Source organism: Malaclemys terrapin, chromosome 22, assembly GCF_027887155.1.
Source record: "Malaclemys terrapin pileata isolate rMalTer1 chromosome 22, rMalTer1.hap1, whole genome shotgun sequence".
Classification (NCBI taxonomy): Eukaryota; Metazoa; Chordata; order Testudines; family Emydidae; genus Malaclemys; species Malaclemys terrapin.
Window position 1 is genome coordinate 5,495,777 of NC_071526.1, and position 20,577 is coordinate 5,516,353.

The following is a 20,577-nucleotide window of genomic DNA, read 5'->3' on the forward strand; positions in this document are numbered from 1 at the left end:
AAATTACTAATATTCCCATTTCCCAGTGTCTGAAGCAAAAGAACTTTAAAGGTCTGGTCTACACTGGGGTGGGAGATTGATCTAAGATACGCGAATAGCGTAGCTGAAGTTGAAGTATCTTAGATTGAATTGCCTGGGGTCCACATGGCGCGGGATCGACGGCTGCGGCTTCCCCGTCGACTGCGCTACCGCCGCTCGCTCTGGTGGAGTTCCGGAGTCGACGGGAGCGCGTTCGGGGATCGATATATCGCGTCTTAACGAGACGCGATATATCGATCCCGGATAAATCGATTGCTACCCGCCAATACGGCGGGTAGTGAAGACGTATCCAAAGTTTGCTGCTTCTCCTTCCTCCTTGTTCACGTTTTCAGCAGCACTGCAAAACAAGGTGGATCTTGCATGCCTGTTTGCAGAAACTCTAGCAGTGACATAGAGGCAAATCCATTCTGAAAACGTAGGATCCCAGAGAACCCAAATATGGAGCAAATTTTAAGATCTTTCACAACAATATTAGCACCAGGTTTGGTTATGTAGATTGTAATCTCTGTGGGGCAGGCACTGTCTTTGGTTACATGTCTGTATAGCATCTAACACAAAGGACCTCGAGGTGCTACTGTAATACGACACATGTACATTTATCTTCACCAAATGTGGCTCACGAGTCAAAAGTGCTTTTGCTGCCAGTGGCAAAGTTGCCAGGCTTGTAAATCCTCAAGCTCGGATGCCTGCAATACCTAGGCACAAAGGGAGAGCTCCATTGCCTTATGACTAAGGTTGAGATTTTGTCACGGTTATTTTTAGTCAAAGTCACAGACAGGTCACGGGCAATGAACAAAAATTCATGGAAGCCCGTGACCCGTCAGTGACTTTTACTGAAAACAGTCGGGGGCTGACCAGCGGATGACTGAAGCCCGGGGATTGGGGTGAGAACAGAGCCCAATCCCTGCTGCTGGCGAAGGGGTTTCCAGCACCTGCTGCTGCAGCAGACGACAGCTCCACGGGCCTCCACTGCAGCCTCAGCGGCTTCGAGCTCCAGGGTCCCCCCGCTCCAGCGGTGCCTGGAGGCTCTGGAGCCTCCCCCCCAGGGTGGCTGGGGCTGAAGTGGAAAATGTCATGGAGGTCTCTGAAAGTCATGGAATTCGTGACATCATCTTATCCTTCCTTATGCCTTACATTCATCTGTGGCACAAACCTGGTATTTCCTAAACATCACTTTTTGTGTGTTTCATTCCTCTCTTATGATAGTTTTTAAGAGCTGAAAATCCCTTATAGAAGGGTATGAGAGTTCAGATGATAGGCCATAACAATCTGGATCCCTTAGGTCTGTTTGTAAGTATTTATGGAGACTCTAAGGGCTTGTCTACACAGGGACACTCAGAAAAATTAATCCAGGTTACCTAAAGGTGCTAAAGTGGATTAGTTAAACCACATTGAACCCCTTTGTAGACTCTGTTAATCAGAGTTAAAGTGACCTTAATTTAGTGTAGTTTAATTCACTTTCGAAAAGAGTTAATTCAAACCAAATTAAGGCCACTTAGGAAAAAACTAGATGGGAGGGAGGAACGTGAGAGGAGATGCAATATGGAAAAGGCCAGCCAGGCTGTTCGGGGTTGGTTGGTTTATTTATTTAGCCTTTATCTGCACCAGAACAAGGAGGAGTATAAAGAATTTAAGTAGTAGAAGTTCAAAATGAATAAATGAATCGGTTTTTACATCCACATAAAATTAGCCTCTGAAACTTTACTGCAGGACAATATTGAGGCAAATACTGTCAGGATTTAACCAATGGTTATAGAAATAAGTCTTTGCAGCAGTAATGAGGACCAACTAGTGAGCAGATCCCAGCTGGAATCCGAAGGAATTTCCCCGTAATAATATTGCAAATAAGATGTCTAATGCGGCTTATATCTTCTCTGAAGCAACTATGTTTGGTCGTTGTCAGAGAGAGGATTCTCAAGTAGATGGACCATTGTATTACAAGTCATGTGTCATAAAAATGCATATTAATATCGGTTTTTAATGCAGCAAGACTTGAGCCATAAAGAGAGTTAGAACATTTTGAAAAATCTTACTAAGCTATTAATGTTAATTAAGTACATATGAGCTCTTTACAATGCATATTTTATTAATAGTAACAACCCTTATTAGATGTAGATCAGGTGCGTTCAACATTAGTGCCTACAAGCAGGTGAGAGTGGAAAATGAAAATGACTCTGAAAGTACTGATATAATGTGATGTGGAATGATAGCTACATTAAATTGGGTTACTTAAGGTGGTTTTTCATTGTAGCAAAGTAAAAATGCATCATAAATGGTCTGCATCTGTATGGAAATCCAGAAAGTTAACTTAATATTCAACTCAGTATTTTTTGTTTCAAAAATAACTTCCAGATTAATGTTATAACAAATTTAAAATTATTCCATCATTGCTAAACTCTCCCCGCTCAAGATGGATGATAAAAGGGCTGCTGGTGGCACCACAGTTCCTTTGTAGTCGTCATTACCATCATGACATGAGTAAGAGTAGTCTCTGCCCCTCTCATTTTATACCTCAGAAATGCATGCTAATCTGAATTTCAAGCTCTGCATCAACCCTCTCAAATGCATTTACCTAAAACTTGTGCACATATCCAGAGATTGCAAGTTAGATGTCTTTGAGATTTGAACCTGCTATATTTAGTTCAGAACTAATGCTGAAAACCGACTGCTAAACCAAGCACCAGGCCAGGCTGCACATAGTTTAACCACCAGTATCTAATGATTCTTCAGGGCTAGAAACAAAATAAATCTATTATACAGCTGGAAATCAGAGCGGTACCATCTTTGCAGTGGTATAAAGCATTTGCTTTTTAGCTCTTGCAGGTTGAGAGTTACTGGACCTTTACATGCTCTTTCTACGTGCCATCTTCCCTACTATATAGCTAGCATCTGGACTTAGCAGCTGTTGTCTTTAGAACTGGTAGAGCCAGAAACTAATGCTTTGTACCATCTTAAAGCCATTCCAGATAAAATAAAGCAATAATCTTTCACTCCATTGATTCTGGACCAGCGATGAGAAAGAGACCATTTTTGCTTCCTGACAAAGTCAGTCTTCAAACCTCTGCACCTGGCAAATCACCAACATGCGTAGGTTGAATTGAGCTTCCACACGTACATTGAGAAATACATACACTGGTAAAGCAGAAGAAACGAAGTGTGATAGACTTGCCACTTTAGGCTTGACATTCAGAATAGGGTCCTGTGCCCTGAAATAAGGTTTATGCTGAAATGGCTTTCGCAGTGATTATAGGCTGGTTCAAAAAACCCCTCTCATAGATATAACCTGTAATATCTTTCATTATTTTTACAGCCCCAAAAGTGGCCAAAATGCTTAGACTTAAAAATGTGTGTGTATATTTTAAACACAAACCTTTCTTCCCCCCTGAGACAGACCCTGCATTTCTGAGGGAAGTCCTCCCAGATGCTCCCTTGGAAGAAGTGCTTCTCACATGTTGCTGTGATTTTTTCAGAACTCGTTTGGGAAACCTAGCTTTTCATTTAAAAATACCAGTTTTGCCCTCATTCCCCTGCGCTTTAGTGGTTTTCAAAAGTATGGCGATGATGATACACTTGCCCTCACTGAGAACACTGTTCGGTAATGAGAACCTTGAAGTACTCAGAAGAGCTGAGCCAGCACTTTTGGAAACCTGCTAGAATGATGTATATGGATACTTCCTCTTTGGTGCTTGGGTGATCCCAAAGGGGATGGCAGATTCATAAAAATACCAGTATTTCACTTGCTGTGACATATCCTTCATTATGCATGTTCAGTACATTGCACCAGCATTGTGCACGCTCATCAGTTCACTGCAGCTGTTGAAACCACTTAGATTGGAGGTGGGTTGAGCGTTCATGAAAATACTGTTAACTACTTTTCTCTCTGTTGATGCACCAAGTAAATATTTGCTTCTATTAACTTTGGGGGTGGAGGGGCAAGAGACACCTTTCTATGTGATCTGTTGTTGTAAAATGTCTGTACCATGCGTGGCACCAAGTGACAGCTTTTAATAGGCTGAACTCACAAGAGGGTGCACACTTTTTCATTACCACTTGCATAGTAGGCTTTCACAGATAAACCGCAGAGCAGTTAGTGCATCACACACTTTAACCGCAAGGGCTACATATAGAAGATGTTGTGTGATCTTGTCATTGAAGGGCTCACTGTTTCACAGATGGGTCTACAGCTTGGAAAAACTCAAGCCAAGCCACCATGTCTCACTAGCCTATAGGAACTAAACGAAGTATTTCTTCATTTCTGCTCAAGTTGGTAAGCTTTAAGTGTAGTTTCTGTGCACGTCAATAGCCAGATGTGTTATCTTCAGAGGACAAATATCAATAACCATCCTTTTCCAGGGGCAGTGACTGTTTCTTAAAGATTTGTTTAGAATGTTGTAAGTTAGAGATGTATGGAAACAGGAGTGAAAAGATTAGTGGGTGAAATTTTCCCAGGTCGGGTCTGGTAAACTTGACTGGGGCATCTTTAGGTATCATGAAAGCATTTGTACCCATTTTAACATCAAGTCTTCAGTGTGTATAAGACTTTGTATCTGAGAGCATAGTCCACTAAGAATAGAGAGAAGAAAAACTACACTAATTGTCACACATTTGTCATCGCACAGCGGTTCTCAAATTGTGGGTCGTGACCCCATTTTAGTGGGGTCACCAGGGCTGGCCTAGACTTGCTGGGGCCCAGGGCCAAAGCTGAAGCCCGAGCCCCACCACCTGGGGCTGAGGGCTTCAGCCCTGGGTGGCAGGGCTTAGGTTACAGGCCTCCTGCCTTGGGCTTCCGTTTTGGCTTTCTCTCCTCTACACACACACACACACGCGCGTTCTCTCTCTCTCTCTCTCTCTGATGGGGCTTGGGCGGGCTCAGGCTTCGGTCTCCCCTCCTGGGGTCGTGAAGTAATTTTTGTTAGAAGGGGGTTGTGGTACAACTAAGTTTTGAGAATCTGTGTCACAGTGCATAGGAAGCTGTACACTTAAATAGAGAGACAAGGTGGGTGAGAACAACGAGGAGTCTGGTGGCACCTTAAAGATTAACCGATTTATTTGGGCATAAGCTTTTGTGGGTAAAAAAGGTGGGTGAGATAATCTTTTATTGGACCAACTTCTGTTGGTGAGAGAGGCAAGCTATTCAGCTTACACAGGACTCTTCTTCAGGTGACCTGAAAGCTTCAGTGAAAGCTTGTCTCTCTCCCCAACAGAAGTTGGTCCTCACTCACCTTGTTTCTCTAATATCCTGGGCTGTATCCATGGCCAAAACAACACTGCATAAACTTCTTAACTAGACTGTTCATGAAAGTTTGTAGAAATGTTTTCAGTTACTTTGACTTGTAGACTAGTCTCAAAGCAGACAGAGTAGTCAATGATCCTGTTTCTCACTCAGGTTCTCCGTGGAGGAGCCAGTCAGCGTCCTTTGACTCCAAACCAGAACCAGCAGGGACAGCAGACTGATCCACTCGTGGCAGCTGCAGCAGTAAACTCTGCTCTTGCTTTTGGACAAGGCCTGGCAGCAGGGATGCCAGGTATGGACTCTACCGATGCCCGTTAAGCAAAGGAGCGCACTAGATAAACTGCTGCTGATTTTCTTTCAACCAGCCATGCTTTCTGATGGTTTAAATCCCTTTGTCAGAGATGAAAAGAAATGTTCTCTCCTGTACTGCTTCGCTTACTCTTAGGATACAGGTTAAATTTTCTATAAAGTCAGAAGAGGATGCGTTCGATAGCTTGGCTGTTTGAAGGAATTAATGACTTCTGTTGAAATTTCAAGTTTTGGGATCTATTGTATCTTTATAGATCTTTTCATTAGGTGAAATCCTAGCCACAATAAACCCCCATCGACTGTAATGGAGCTAGGATTTCACCCTCACGTAATATGCCCAAGATTTTGTGTAGACGCTAGTGGCTTTAAAAATAATAATTACAATACATTAAGTTATCTAATATGGTTTGTCACAACTGTTTCTATTTGTACCATGGAAGCCAATGAGGAAGATGGTCGTGAACAGCTGAGAATTTAATCTTTCACTGTATTGGGCCTTTTGTGGAGCCTGGGTAGGCTGACATCTTTCTTCCTCAGCACCCTACATCATCGCTTTCCAATAGCTGTTCCTGTGGGGGGCACGTGCAGGCAGCCTCACTGTCAAGAACACCAAGGTCTGCAGAAGATGAGCTCCCATAACATTAGCTGTGACCCACAAGACTGTTACAAACGCTCTTGACCGATAAATTGCAGTATTGTATTCTACTGTGTAAAGTATACAGGCCATTATTGACCCGCTAAACGGATCTAAGTATGTCTGGTTGGTCAGAGTTAGGTTAAGTGAATATTCTATAACTTTTGAGCGTGAAGTGTCTTGCTTGGGAATTCCATACGGGTATAGGCCTTCATACGACTAGAGTGAAGCTGTAGAAGGCTTTATTTTGATTATAGACTGAAAGATAACATGCATGTTGCAAGGTGTGTTTGATTTATAGGTAGCCTCGAATTTGGCATTATTACTTCTTGGGCGAAGTTTTCAAAAGGGCTCAGCCCCCGTTGAGACATGTTAAGCACTTCTGAAAATCTGGTCACTTGGGTTAGGCATCTAAATGGGAGTTGCCCTTTCTTGACAATCTGACCCTTGGCTTTGGGAGGGTGGTGATTCACAATGTGTAAAAGCTAGGTGTTTTTGTGATCAGATGTTGGGATATTCTGCATCAGTCAAGCTTTATAATGTAGTGTTTGTGTGCGTGCACAATGATACTGGGGTAGTTAAAGTATGGACACAGCTGTAGTGGTATACAAGGTGCCTTATACACGCATCGCTTATTCCTGTAAGGGAAGGGAAATAAGTTGTGTTGGTAGGACTGCTTTAGTGCGAACTCAGCACCTTTGAGTTTGCACATGCAGCGTCCACATGGAGGAGTTACAGCTCAGCACTTTAGTGCACACAACTATTTACGCCCACTTAGTCTGAACTGCGGGGCAGTGTAGACATGACCCAAGAATCAGAATTTATGCCGTTTTTCACCTATTTATATTTGAAAACGTCCTGTCGCTGTAATCCGAGCTTCTCTTGAAACAATCTGAAATGTCAGTGGCTCCTGGTGGTAGGTGGCTTCGCTGCATATGTTAATTTGTCTCTGTGTTCTTAGGTTATCCTATGCTGGCTCCTGCAGCATACTATGACCAAACAGGTGCCCTGGTGGTGAATGCAGGGGCTAGGAATGGCTTGGGGGCCCCTGTGCGCTTGGTAGCCCCTGCTCCTGTCATCATCAGTTCCTCAGCAGCGCAAGCAGGTAAGTTCCACGTAGCTAGAAATGCGTGTGCAAATCTGTCCCATCCATGCGGAAGATGGGGGCGATTCTGTGAATGGTGTTTGTGCACTCTGCTGTAGACGTGCTGGCAATGATGACACACTTGCCCTCACTGAGATCCATTACAGGGATTGCTGCTGAGAACGGTCTCCGTACGCTGTGGGCTGAGCCTCAAAATACGTCACTGGAGAGTGAGCATAGAATAGCTTTTGGCACCACTTTGCAAAATTCTGAGATTATCAACAGGACCTGGTGGCACCAACTAAAATGAAGATTTTGAAACAATTTCCATTATAATTATTTACTATGCTCCGATCTGTCACCTTTTTGGACTGAAATTTCCCAGGCTTATTTTTTGGATTACTGTGTTTGGGGTTTTTTTATTCGGATTTTTGGAGAGGGGTTGAGGGGAAGTTTGAGCCAGATCCCTTCGTACACCTTTAAATGATTGGAGAGTGGAAGGAAAATGTTCCCTAATCAGAAAATAACCCGTTTCTAAAGGAAACGCTCAGCATTGATGTTGTGTTAACAATCTTGGCTAATGTTACTTAATACCTTAGATTAGTAAAAATCAAAGTCATTTGGACTGTCAGATCCTTAGTACTGCGTGTTTGGGGTTTCACACGTGTCAGGGGAATGCTTGTTTTTAAAATTGTTTTTATTGGGTGGACATATTTCTATTGGCCTTCAGTTTTTACAAAATTTAAATTTAATCCAAGTTGACAGTTGTCCCTTTAAAATTTAGCTTGGAAGCAGCTCGTGTTTGCTTTTGCTACCTCTTGCTTAACCCTCCACAAATGGTGATTATCTTGAAAAAGACATACCCAAATACAGTGACCAGCTGTCACAGAGAGAGGAGGGGATACTGTAGCAGGCCAGCAAACAAGCAAGACACTTACAAACAATCTGGAAAAAAGAAACGTTCACTGTTGGTCGCACAACTAAAGTGATTTCAAACCAGAGCTGTGTAACGAGACAGAAGATCAACACAAGGTGTAGGCAGCACTGCATGCTGTTTAAGTGGAAGATGTTTACGTTTTGTGACAACTCCCTGCACGGGGGGGGGTGAATATCAGCTGGAGGGAAGAGTAGTAAATAAATGGGACCTGTAGTTCTAAGCCCCAATGTGGATTGTTATAGACTATATTGTTTCATTGCTTTTCTACAGCGGTTGCAGCAGCTGCGGCTTCAGCCAATGGTGCAGCTGGTGGTCTGGCAGGAACAACAAATGGACCATTTCGCCCTTTAGGAACTCAGCAGCCTCAACCCCAACCCCAGCAGCAGCCTACCAACAACCTGGCATCCAGCTCATTTTATGGAAACAACTCTCTGAGCAGCAATTCCCAGAGCAGCTCGCTCTTCTCTCAGGGCTCCGCCCAGGCTGCCAACACTTCCCTTGGCTTTGGAAGCAGCAGCTCTCTTGGCGCCACGCTGGGATCTGCGCTGGGAGGTTTTGGAACGGCAGGTAGGCATGTTAGCTGGTCTCTTGGGGAGATGGAACGGCTCAGAACACAGCTGAATGTGCTTGTTGAGTATCGATTATGGAAGGCCTAGGCTGATACAAACCTGCTTATGCCAACTTCCGCCTGGGGCGAGACAGAAATTTCCCTTATTAGACAGGTTCTGAGTGTGTCTATGGGGTTCTTTTACCTTCCTCTAAAGCATCTGGTATTGTCTGCTCTGAGAATGGAGTTTGAGCTAGATGGAGGCTTGATCTGATCCAGTTTAGCAATTCCTGTGTTAATACTGTAGTGCTCTTTGGGGGGAGTTCTTCATCATCCTGTTGGCCATGAGGCTGACCTCTCCCCTGGCTGAACAGGGTGGATGTTTCCATCCACAGCCCATCCGTGCCTGATAGTTCAAATAGGCTCATTCAAGGGTGACACAAACCCTCTTCACCTGAGGCTGAACAAGCTACGTTGTTGGGCCCCTACTAGCTCCAAGAGCCATCGTTGTTTTACTGTAAAAATCCTTTTTTATGGGTAGTGTATTAGAGATACTAGATCAACAAATTCTACTAAACAAACTTGGCATTGGGCCAGGCAGCCTCTTTGCATTGATGGAAACCGTCCTAGGGACTGAGTGTGCCAGAGGATTCATATACGCAATTCCCATTAACTTATGAAAAGAGGAGCCCTGTGCCAAACAGTTGAAGTGGACACCGGTGCATTTTTCTGTTTATTACACACTTTTCAACACTCCCATCACCCTGAACGGTTTGTAAATTTCATTTAGTTTTATTCTCTCCCATTTCAGTTGCAAACTCGAACACTGGCAGTGGCTCCCGCCGAGACTCCCTTACAGGGAGCAGCGACCTGTACAAGAGGACATCCAGCAGTTTGACACCAATTGGACACAGTTTTTATAACGGCCTTGGCTTTTCCTCCTCTCCTGGGCCTGTTGGTATGCCTCTTCCTAGCCAAGGACCTGGCCATTCTCAGACTCCACCACCTTCCTTATCTTCACATGGATCCTCTTCAAGCTTAAACCTGGGTAAGGAATATTATCCCAACATGGAAATAATTACTGGTGAACTCTCTCTCCATGCTGAGAATTAAACTACCGTGTCATTATTTAGGTAAGATGAGCACACTCTGGGAACCATCCACACCTGGTATTTTTATGGCAGACCTGCTACTTTCACACACCAGACTGAACTCTGAATGGGGAGTTGGAAGAGCTGGGTTCTAGTCCTGGCTTTTCCAGGGATTCACTCTGATTTTATGCAAGTTTCAGTGCCCCAGTTTCCCATCTCTAAACTGGGAGTAATACTCAACTACCTTCTGAAAGCATTTTGAGTCCATGGAAGAAAAGCATATTAAAAGTGTCGAGCGTGTGTGTGTGTGTGTGTGTGTGTGTGTGTGTGTGTGTGTGTGTGTGTGTGTGTGTTAAAAAAAAGCAGATAGGCTTGACCCATAACCTTTTCAGATGTTTTAAGATATTCTTTAACCTGTAGGTTAAAGATTTTTGAATAAGGAATTAATAGATTATAAGGCAATTTCATATTTTATACCAAATGTAGCAATTTCTGGAGCAGCATTAGTTTTATGCTGTGTTATGTTTAACTATTCAGTTGATGAAAATTTCACATTGATGTGGCCTATCAAAAGAAGATTCATAGTTGGATGTTGAGTTTAGTATATTGCTATATGAAGACATCCCTGGCCAACCAGGACTTAAATAATTCTGCAAGAAATGTCATTAAAAACAACTAGCCTTTTTTAATTATGCCTAGAAAAGATTGAAATGAAATGACTTGTAGACATTGAATGTACAAAAATATACAGAAAATTATTGGACTAAAATTCATAATAATATACTTAACTAAATAATGTGTATGTTCATATGTGAATGATGGGCTTGTAAACGCTGCCTTCCCACATGAGAGAATTTCACTCCTCCACAGTGATTCAGGGGACCGATGACTAACTGGTTTTTTGTTATAATGTGTAGTACGAAATAGGAAATTATTCAATATTCAGTTATTGCCTTGTTTTGACTCTTCATAGGAACACACATATCCAGATTGGCAAATCTTCCATTGCAGGCACCTTTTTCCCCTGCTTCGCCGCTTGAGGCAGCAAAAAAGCTGGAGCCAGCCCTGGCTAATAGCCATTGATGGACCTATCCTCCAGGAACTTACCTAGTTCTTTTTTGAACACACAGTGGACAAGAAAGACGGGCACACCAAAAAAAAAAAAAAAGTCAAGTATAAGCCTGCCTAAATAAATGGGCCTTATACCATTTCCTAAAAGCAACCAGAAAGGAACTCTGATGGCTCTCCCCCCACCCTCCCTAAAAAACTCTGCTCCTAGCCACATATTCACTGAGGCTGATTCTCTGCCCAGTAGTTACACAGGGTGAAAGGTGATTTAAGAGCAGTTCCTGTACAGATTATTTGCTCTCCCCGCGTACAGCTGTTCTCCATAACATTTGTTAGCCATTTAGATTGTTTTTAATTTTTAATGCAAACTCAATTTGGGTGTTAAAATTAAGTGAGCTTCTTCCACCCGTCTATCATGCAGTGAGTGCAGAATGGGGCTTTGGGTATTCACAGTATAGGGAAAGCTGTCGTCATCATCCTCCTAGTGGATGCCCAGTTCACTTTGAGTTTGGGGATGATTTAATTATCATCTGGTAACACTGCATTCATCATCTTTACTTAGTGCAGAGTCTGGCCTCATCCCCTTTAGAGCTTAATATTGGAACTAGTTTCTGATGGGGAAAGGAGGGGACTCTTGTCTCAATGAAGATTTAAAAAACAGCTGGAACAGTTAGAAGGGATTATTAAACCACCTGTTCCTAATCGGTTTGCAAAAGAGGGATTGGAGAAGCCTGGTGTAGAATAAAGTTCTGCCAAGGTATCAACTTGAAGAAAAAATAAGTTATTGCAAGCAGCTTCATTTCAGGACCACAATGAGATGATGGTAGGTAAGGTTGAGGTTTGATTTTGTTTAGAATCAGCAGTCCTTTTGGTTAAATGGTGTCCGAGTTGTTCCAGGTTTGTCCTTTATTTAGCCCTGGTCTGCACTACAGAATTATGTCAGTGTCTACACTATAGCCTGGCTTCTGCTGATCTAAGTGCTATACTACACCGATCTAATAACTCCACCTCCATGAGAGGTGTGGAGCCGTGAAATTGACAAGAGAGCCACTCATAGTTCAGGCTGTCACCCTGGGGCAGGTGGGGGGCTCCAGCTAGAGCCCGGCTGCTCGCTGCCTGGGCTTCCTGCTCCCAGCTGGGCTGCTGCCCAGGGTCCTGGCTCCCTGCCAGGAGCCCAGCTCCCCACTGGGAGCCTAGCTTCTGCTTGGCTCCCTGCTGGGAACACCAAGGCTCTCAGCCCGCCACACTGCCTCTCTTAAGTCAGCAGAAGCGCTCGTGGTGAGGATGCGCACCACCAAAAGAAGGAATTTAAGTAATTACTGTGTTGGCTGTACGTGGACCTATCATAGGTCGACTTAAGTTTGTAGTGTAGACATGCATGCCCTGAGCCATATCATGGCTTTGGTCTTGTAACTGGGAAGTAATGTATTCTCGATTACTGAGTGCTGTACAAACCAGGAAGATTCATCCCAGCTCTTTCAGCTGTCTGATTATATCATAGCTTTAAAATATGTCTTATATTTAACCAAATTGGTTCTTTCTGGCATTGTAATCTTGTGAGTTATTTGGGCAGTACCAAGTACCGCGAACTGCAGGTAAGCAGTTCTTGAAATAGCCCACAAAGAGAGACTGAAAGAGAGAGACCCTGAGTGAATTAATGATGATTATACCACAACTCAAAAGTACAATATAAATATATTATTGTAACACTACCTCCATGGATTTTAGTTCAGTATACGTAACCAGTCTCTCTCCAGTAGTGTTTCTGCTCTTGCCTGAGGTTGCACAAAATATTTTTTTTCTTCTAACCTCTCAAATTCCATTGCAGAACATGGAGATTCTTGCAGATATTTAGGAGAGACAGCTGTCAAATTTTGAAGCCTTGCATGTTGTGGCTCTCGGTGGAAACGTTGCTATTTAAATTCCTGGAGCACACAATGAGAGGCTATCATGTAGACATGTAATGTGTGGTAATCTCTCCTTTGCAGGGTTGGGGAAAAGAGGTGCTTAGAAAGTTGGTGAATCCTTAGGGTTTGTCTTCATTGAGAGTTATTCCTGATTAACTACCCAGATTAAATTCCTGTGTGGATGCTTTTATTCCAGAGAGTTAGTCAGGAATAGCTATTCTGCTTGAAATTCATACCCTACCTTAATCGGAATTAATTTCTCAGTGTAGACAAGTCTTTAGCTGTGATGGATGGATGGGTTTTCATGCTGGATGTTCTGCTGCAGTTAGTGGCACACTTCAGGGCTCTGCAATGAGAAGTGTTAATCAGCTGGTATGGCAGTATTGCTGGGTAATCCTGCCCTTCCTTGCAGCTTCCAAGCCAGTTTGGTTTGAAAACTCCCTTTTCTTTTTAAACAGGATCCAGGTGCCCTCTAGTGGACAACCACTGCATATCACCCACCAGTCCAAGTTCAGTGTCTCCCTTGGTGCGAGTCACAGCTGGCTGTTTCTCAGAGAGTAGCTTTCATTCCAGCAGTTCCTCCCTTCCGAGCAGCCTGGAGACCCTGCAGGCGGCGCAATCCCCAAGCGCTGCTTCCAGGAACAGTTAGAGCCGTGTGGCTGCAGCTGCCGCTTCGCTGCTCCAGCGGTCTATGCCCTCCCTTGCATAGCTCCTGAGCCCCTTGAATTCACCACCTCAGGATCTCTCTGGCTGGCTCTTGAATAAAACAGTGCCATCCGCTTAACCCCCGAGTCCCCTACCATGTCCCGGCAGGCACTGAGGAGAAACCCCGCAAAAAAGTTACTGCCTGAAGTGGGAAGTGTCTTGACTGGTTCAGCACAGTCAGTGCTGGGATAGCTGCTTCTGCCTCAGAGCTCCCCACTATCCAAAGCCGGGAGACGGAAGCTGTCGATTCCCTCCTACCTAGGCCAGGCATTCTCAAGGGGCCATGGCTTCTCCCTCCAACCCCAAATTGAGCAAGCCTTAGCTAGGCCCTCTGCCCTGCTCAAGGAGGTAAAACCATCCTAGATCTGTCATCTATATGACCGGGCAGGTGCCAGTTCACCTTCCCTGTTGTGTAATTCTGGCTTACAGTAACATGTGCTTAGGACACTGGATGCAGATGCCACCTCCAAAGACAGTCTGATACGAGCTCCATTGGATTGCTTCAGTCTTTCTGGAGAGCCACTTGCAAAGCTTTTCAAGGGTCTTCAGAATAGACCAAGATAATGCCACCTCGGTTCCTCCAGGGACTCTCTAGATCCCTTCTGGGGGATTTTTGCCCTTCATATACTGGATTATGTTCCACAAGTCCGACCAGTAAGCCCTTTCACACTACACCTGCACCAGAAGTTACTTTGTCAGTAGGAATCTGCAATATCACATCCAACCGTGCTTCAGCAACAACCGCGACAACGAGACCTTGCCCTCCCAGTTATGCACCAGCCTAGAAAGAAGGCTGAGAGATGTCAAAGTCTGGTCTTTTTCTGAGCTCCAGAAATCAAATCAAATGGGCTGCAGTGTTACCCGCACAATCTAGGGCTGCTTACTGTTATCGGAGAACCCCTCTCCCATACAGTCTTCAAATCCCACTTGTCTTGTTGAGCCCTTTGAAAAGATCAACAATTGCAGTTACCTCTGTTCAGGAACAGCATGTCAAAGCAATTTTCCTTGTCCCTCTTCAAAGTAAAGGTTTTTAATTCATGGCTTAGTTTTAGTCTCTAAAAAGATGTGAGGCTTTGTGACTGGTTTGCCCTTTCTCAACCTCTCCAACACAAGAATAAGACTTTCAGATAAAAACATTAACCCTTATGATTCAAAATTAGGGGCGAGGCCTGTGTGTAAGACCTCTACCTCTGAATAACTGTACCAGAGAGAGAGTAACAATAGTTGTTATGGCTCACCACAGTGGCATTACCATTTTGGAGTTATGCCATTCAGGCCATCAGCACTAAGTCTTCACAAAGACAATGGTGATTCTGGTCTCTTAGCACACCTCAGGGAGTGTAATTCTGCCATTCCTTAGACCAGGGGTAGGCAACCTATGGCATATGTGCCAAAGGCGGCACGCCAGCTGATTTTCAGTGGCGCTTACACTGCCCGGGTCCTGGCCACCGGTCTGGGGGGCTCTGCATTTTAATTTAATTTTAAATGAAGCTTCTTAAACATTTTAAAAACCTTGTTTACTTTACATACAACAATAATTTAGTTATATATTATAGTTTATAGAAAGAGACCTAAAAAAGTTAAAATGTATGACTGGCACGCGAAACCTTAAATTAGAGTGAATAAATGAAGACTCTGCACACCACTTCTGAAGGGTTGCCGACCCCTGCCATAGACAATCTCCTGATAAATTCCCATTGCATAAGAAGTAACCACCTGCGCCCTGCTCCAGGTTGGTTTCATTATGAGCGGAGAGAAGAGCTCATTGATTCCATCGTAGGCTATCATACATGTGAGTGCCCATTTCAGGATGGGCCACATCATAGCGGTCTGTTCTAAAGACAGTTTTCAAAAATTCACACTGATCCCTTCTGACCCCAGAACCCACCAGGCTTCAGAACTTGGTGATTATGGCAGTATGCACAGACTCAGTTTGAGGTGGGCTTTGACTTTGGGATGTCTAATTGGATAATTGGAATGTCCAGAGCGATACAATGAAGAAGAGCTTAGGGCTTCCCAGCTCAGTATGAAAATCACCAAGGGTCCCTATTGCAAGTCTCTCTCTGAGAAGTAGCTATCAGACCTTCCCATCATATGTATTCATCAGATGCCACTTCAGATGGAAAATGACCTACATAGGAACTAGTTTGGGAGGGAGTACTGGTAAAGCATACATTTCCTGGACTTGCCATCGGCTCACTTGCTCCCAGAATTCCTGCTCAGCTAGCCACAGTGCACATAGAAAGTGAGAGCCACACCACTGGCAGAGAGCTCTTCTCTCTCTCTTGGGGTGTGCAGGATGGTGCATTTTCATATATGCCCCTTGCATCCAGAAGAAGCTGAACAATCGAGATTCTTCCCAGGGGAGTGGGAACTCAATGAGACCATTTTCAGTCACTTGACTCCCATGGGATGCTTCCTATCAGGGAACCTCTTCACTAACTGCCATGGGAAAGCGCAGTTAATTTTGTTCCCGGCACTGGCAGCTGCAAGCTTGGCAAAAGGAGGCATGCTTTTCAGGTGGGCAGGCCTACAGATGTATGCATCACTCGCCTTCTTTCTCCTCCACCTCCCTGTCAGAGGTGCCTTATTGGATTTTGGGGCACTGTGCTCCTCTCTGCCCCCATACTGGCCTCGCAGACTGGGTTCCACTTGGATAAGACTGTCCTTCTCTGAACCACATAGTAAAATCTTGTTCCTCAAGATGAATTGCAACAGCTGTCCACTAGAGGGAGGCTGGGTCCTGTATATCAGTGTTTCTCAACGACTGGTCCCCAGTTTAGGAAGGCAGCACGCAAGTTTCTGGTATCAAGGGTTGAGAGACAACACTGCTGTATATAAAGGGGGAAAGTCTTCAGCGAAGCTGAGTGGGCAACAGGACTGAGCGAGTTTGTAACAGTTGATGGAACTTTGTGAGAAATTAGTTCTGGATAAAGAAACGGTGTTTGGGGGGTTTTAAGTCACTTTCCATCCACCTGTGCATCCCCTAAACGTAGGATGAATCCTAAACTCTTCCCCACGTCTCCTAACAGAGAGATGATCATTCGGGGGGTGTTTTTGAAAGCTTAAAACCTTTTCAGTCTTTATATTTGCTCACCGAGGTTTCCCAGTGAAACGTGTATTGAAGGGACAGTAGGGCGCCCGTTAACCAATAAGAGGTAAAATCACTAACTGAAAGACAGTAGTGGAAAATAAATAATTGTTTCTTTTGTGCACTTGGCAGCTCATTGTGTTGAATTTCACTGTTTTCTTGTATGGTTTATTTTGAGTGGGTCGTTTCACACGGCAATAGAGGAGAGAAAAACATTGGGAAAATTAGGAAATTATGATTGAAAAACCACACAAGTTGACAGGGGGACTTGGGAGCCGATGTATCGGAAACACTTCTAATGCATCTGAGGATCCCTTTAAAGTTGTAAAAGTGGCTTTGGCGGCCTGCCTCACCCTGGGGGAGACAGTCCAAGATGGGCCCCACTCTTGCAACTTTAAAAGCTGCTAAATTCCTATTGCGTTAGCAAGGGCTGCCACTAGTGGAAATGCAGATGATATCCTTTCACACTTGTACATATTGCTACACTGTGTAGTCCTTAAAAGGGACTTTAAAGTACAGGGCGGGCCCTGGATGGGCTAGGCGAGTCAGAAAGGGATGTGGACAGTTGTATTGTGGTAGATGGGAAAGACCTGGAACTGGCAGCATGCCAGATTTGTAGACTCCTTTAAACAGTCATAGGAACCAAAGGCCTTCTCCGTTTTAAGCCAAACTCCCCATTGAAATCTATAGGCGGTTCTGCTTAAATACAAAAGGGCCGGGTTAAAGAACCATGCTCAAACACAGTCCTAGCTAAACTGTTTTCTGGGACAGTTTGCCCAGTCTGTCTTCCAGAACAGTTGCCTGCAAAACCAGGTTAGCTGGACTAGGAATAGCATAGAAATAGTGGTACACAGAGCTCCCGTCTCTGTTTGGAGCCCAGGCGTTCAGCTGCTCACCTTCAGCTTTTGAAACATCCTCCTTTTTGTGACCCACAGGAGGGCTCACAAATGGTAGCGGCCGCTACATCTCCGCTGCCCCTGGAGCTGAAGCCAAGTACCGCAGCGCAAGCAGTGCCTCTAGCCTCTTCAGCCCCAGCAGCACACTGTTCCCCTCCTCTCGCCTGCGCTACGGGATGTCTGACGTCATGCCCTCTGGCCGAAGCAGGCTGCTCGAAGACTTCCGCAATAACCGGTACCCTAACCTGCAGCTCAGGGAGATTGCCGGGCACATCATGGAGTTTTCCCAGGATCAGCATGGATCCAGGTGGGATTAAAAACAATACACAATATGACCCTTTTAGGACAGCCCCTTCTTGATCAGCTCGGTGTGCAGTGGACATCCGAAGTCCAAAAGCAAGGAGGTGCTACACAGGAGCGGAAACCGCCCAACCAAATTGCTTTTTGTAGATGCTCTGCCACCAGTGTTTGCTCCCAAGTGCTTTGTGTATAAATAGGAGCATTCTCATTACATAGTTAACCTGCTTGCTGTGCCAGCATCACTTCATGCTCCCCGTGGTCAAAGGGCTGTCCGAGCAGGAAGTAACCAGTAACCCTGCGTCATGATGTGCTTTGCTGTGCAACGGGGAGATTCTTGGGATATTTATGCTTGCACCATCACCTAGAGTGTCAAATAGGCACTGAATAGAACTCGGTTTATTTTGAGCAACACGGGGCTTTGGAATGGTTTTTGAGTCGAACAAGTACAGTGAGGGAATATGCGCCAATAGCCCTTTGAATTACAACATCCCACCAATCCTGTTCCTCAGGTTCATCCAGCTGAAACTGGAGCGTGCCACCCCTGCGGAGCGCCAGCTTGTGTTCAATGAAATCCTGCAGGCCGCTTACCAGTTGATGGTCGATGTGTTTGGCAATTACGTCATACAGAAGTTCTTTGAAGTGAGTTTTCATTCCCTTCTTTGCTAGTCCCTGTCCGACAGGAACTCATCTGGGGTGCTGGAGGGTAGCTCTGTAAAGACCCTGCCACCACATGGGTAGGAGATTGTTCAGCACTGATGGGCTGCTAAATTCTCCCTGCTGGGGTGACTCAGGCCTGGGGCTCTTAAAAGCTTCTGAAGAGTACTTTTTTTGCCTTTAGGATGCACCCAATGTCAGAGATCTTTCTTTAAAAATTCTTCCATCCGGAGGCGCTTAGATCCTCTATAGGGCCGTCACTTGCCTCTGTTTCCAAAGGCACATGTTGGCACTTCCGAACTGTCCATACTCCACATATTTAGGAATAAAGTGAACTGCATCTTAACAAAGCTGGTTTGCTTCCTTCTTGGTTGTGGTTAGGAGGAAAGAGTAAGAGCTCTGTGTAGTTTAAAAGCTTGTCTCGCTCACCAACAGAAGTTGGGTCAGTAAAAGATATTACCTCACCCATCTTGTCTCTCTAATATACAACATAATTCGGAGAGAGCATTTTCTTTAAATCAGAAAGCAAATTGAGTTTGGGATTTTCAAAGGGGTCTAAGAGGGTAAAGGGCCCAGCTCTCGTTGAATTTCATTAGGATTTGGGTGGTAAGTCCTTTAGGCTCCTAATAGGTCACCCATACTCTCACTTCTTTTTTCCAAGCACATGCACCTCTGGGACATGGGACGTTATCACAGGCTAAGGCAGAAAATGTTGTGGGAGTTCCTTCCTACTGTATCTGCAACACATCACTCAGCTAGTCTGCAAGTCGTGTTTTTAATCCCACTGTTGTTGAAGTAGAGGTTCTCCGAAGCAGCAAAGCTGAATAAATTATCCCACCTCTCCTTCCTGGAATCTCCATTTCTCCCAAGTCACTTGGACTTGCTTCCAGGATCATGGAATGCATGGTCTTTCCAGAACCTTTTCAGTGTCACTGGGTTAATCAGCTGCTATGTGTCTGAATGTGGTAGGTACAGTACCTTTGCCACTTGACTTCCGTTGAATGCATCAGGCATGTGTGACACACCGTCCCCTCCCCGTTTTGTTGATACACGCCCAGAGAGCATGCAGTTCTTTCAAGGACTCAGCATGCTCGCCTGAGCTTTGAGATGCGAAACCAGAGACTTTAACATTACAACCTGCTTACTGCCCCTCCTCTCCCAGTCTAGTCCAAGGGTTTGTGCATGTTAGAACAACAGTGTCTGTCCTCCTTTCTAGTTTGGCAGCCTTGATCAGAAGCTGGCCTTGGCAGAACGGATCCGTGGGCACGTTCTGTCCCTGGCTTTGCAGATGTACGGCTGTAGAGTTATCCAGAAGGCTCTTGAATTTATCCCCCCAGACCAGCAGGTAATTGTAAGTTTCCATTTTAACTTTCTTCTTGATGTTGAATGTTTCTGGCTGTTTGGTACTTGAATTATTATACGCTTGTTGCATTGTTTTTGTCTGTCAGTGATTTTCCTTTGATTTGGTTTGTGGTATATATGTGATGTTTCACATGCATGATAAGTGTGTGACATTCTGTGGATCCATTGCAGACAAGGAGTGAAACAATTTCTAGTTGTAATGTGGCACGTGGGGAGGTTGATAGTGAATTGGCAGACTTCTATTTAAATCCCTCCAAGCAAACAGTTCCCAAGGGGTTGCCTTTTAGCACTCAGTAGGACCTTGCTGCATTAATGTAGGGGGTCAGAATCCTGCCTTTCAACTTCAGCTATTTACACAACGCACTGTTGCGTATTTGGGAGGAATTCTTTATTCCTTCCAAGACATTAGCCAGAGAGACCAAGTGTTAGACACACATGGGAAATGGCCTAGATCCTGCTGCGAACAGGCTGGCAAAGGTCCCATTTTCTCATCCAGGATTTCATGAACAATGTCAATATTTAAAATGAGCAATGCAGTGCGTGATCCAGCTCCAAAGATTTTGGGGAATCACAATTTAAGGAGCTCTCATTGGCTTATTAAAGCCCATTTCAGTTTTTAATTTAGAAGTATATTCCCTTCGGGTCTGGCCTGAGCTATTTCTTCAGCACAGCAATAGGGAAGGGTAGTTGTGCTGCAAGAAATCGTGGTGTGGGCCCAAG

At 44.6% G+C, this 20,577-nt stretch overlaps 1 protein-coding gene and 1 non-coding gene across 9 annotated transcripts in view; both read left to right on the forward strand.

The window, feature by feature from the left end:
• Nucleotides 1-20,577, forward strand: part of PUM1 (pumilio RNA binding family member 1) — a 121,786-nt gene that overhangs the window by 85,971 nt on the left and 15,238 nt on the right. For 4 of the 8 annotated variants that reach the window (XM_054011562.1, XM_054011565.1, XM_054011566.1 and 1 more), the window contains exons 11-17: nucleotides 5,426-5,564; nucleotides 7,177-7,320; nucleotides 8,507-8,803; nucleotides 9,595-9,831; nucleotides 17,581-17,848; nucleotides 18,351-18,480; nucleotides 19,712-19,846. In XM_054011562.1, the coding sequence (XP_053867537.1) occupies nucleotides 5,426-5,564; nucleotides 7,177-7,320; nucleotides 8,507-8,803; nucleotides 9,595-9,831; nucleotides 17,581-17,848; nucleotides 18,351-18,480; nucleotides 19,712-19,846 (1,350 nt within the window). The remainder of the gene's footprint in view (nucleotides 1-5,425; nucleotides 5,565-7,176; nucleotides 7,321-8,506; nucleotides 8,804-9,594; nucleotides 9,832-17,580; nucleotides 17,849-18,350; nucleotides 18,481-19,711; nucleotides 19,847-20,577) is intronic. The other 4 variants (XM_054011564.1, XM_054011567.1, XM_054011568.1 and 1 more) reach the window with 1 other exon arrangement.
• On the forward strand, nucleotides 3,591-3,674 carry LOC128827933 (small nucleolar RNA SNORD103/SNORD85). The gene has a single exon (XR_008443121.1). It is a non-coding gene; the product is annotated as a small nucleolar RNA SNORD103/SNORD85 (small nucleolar RNA).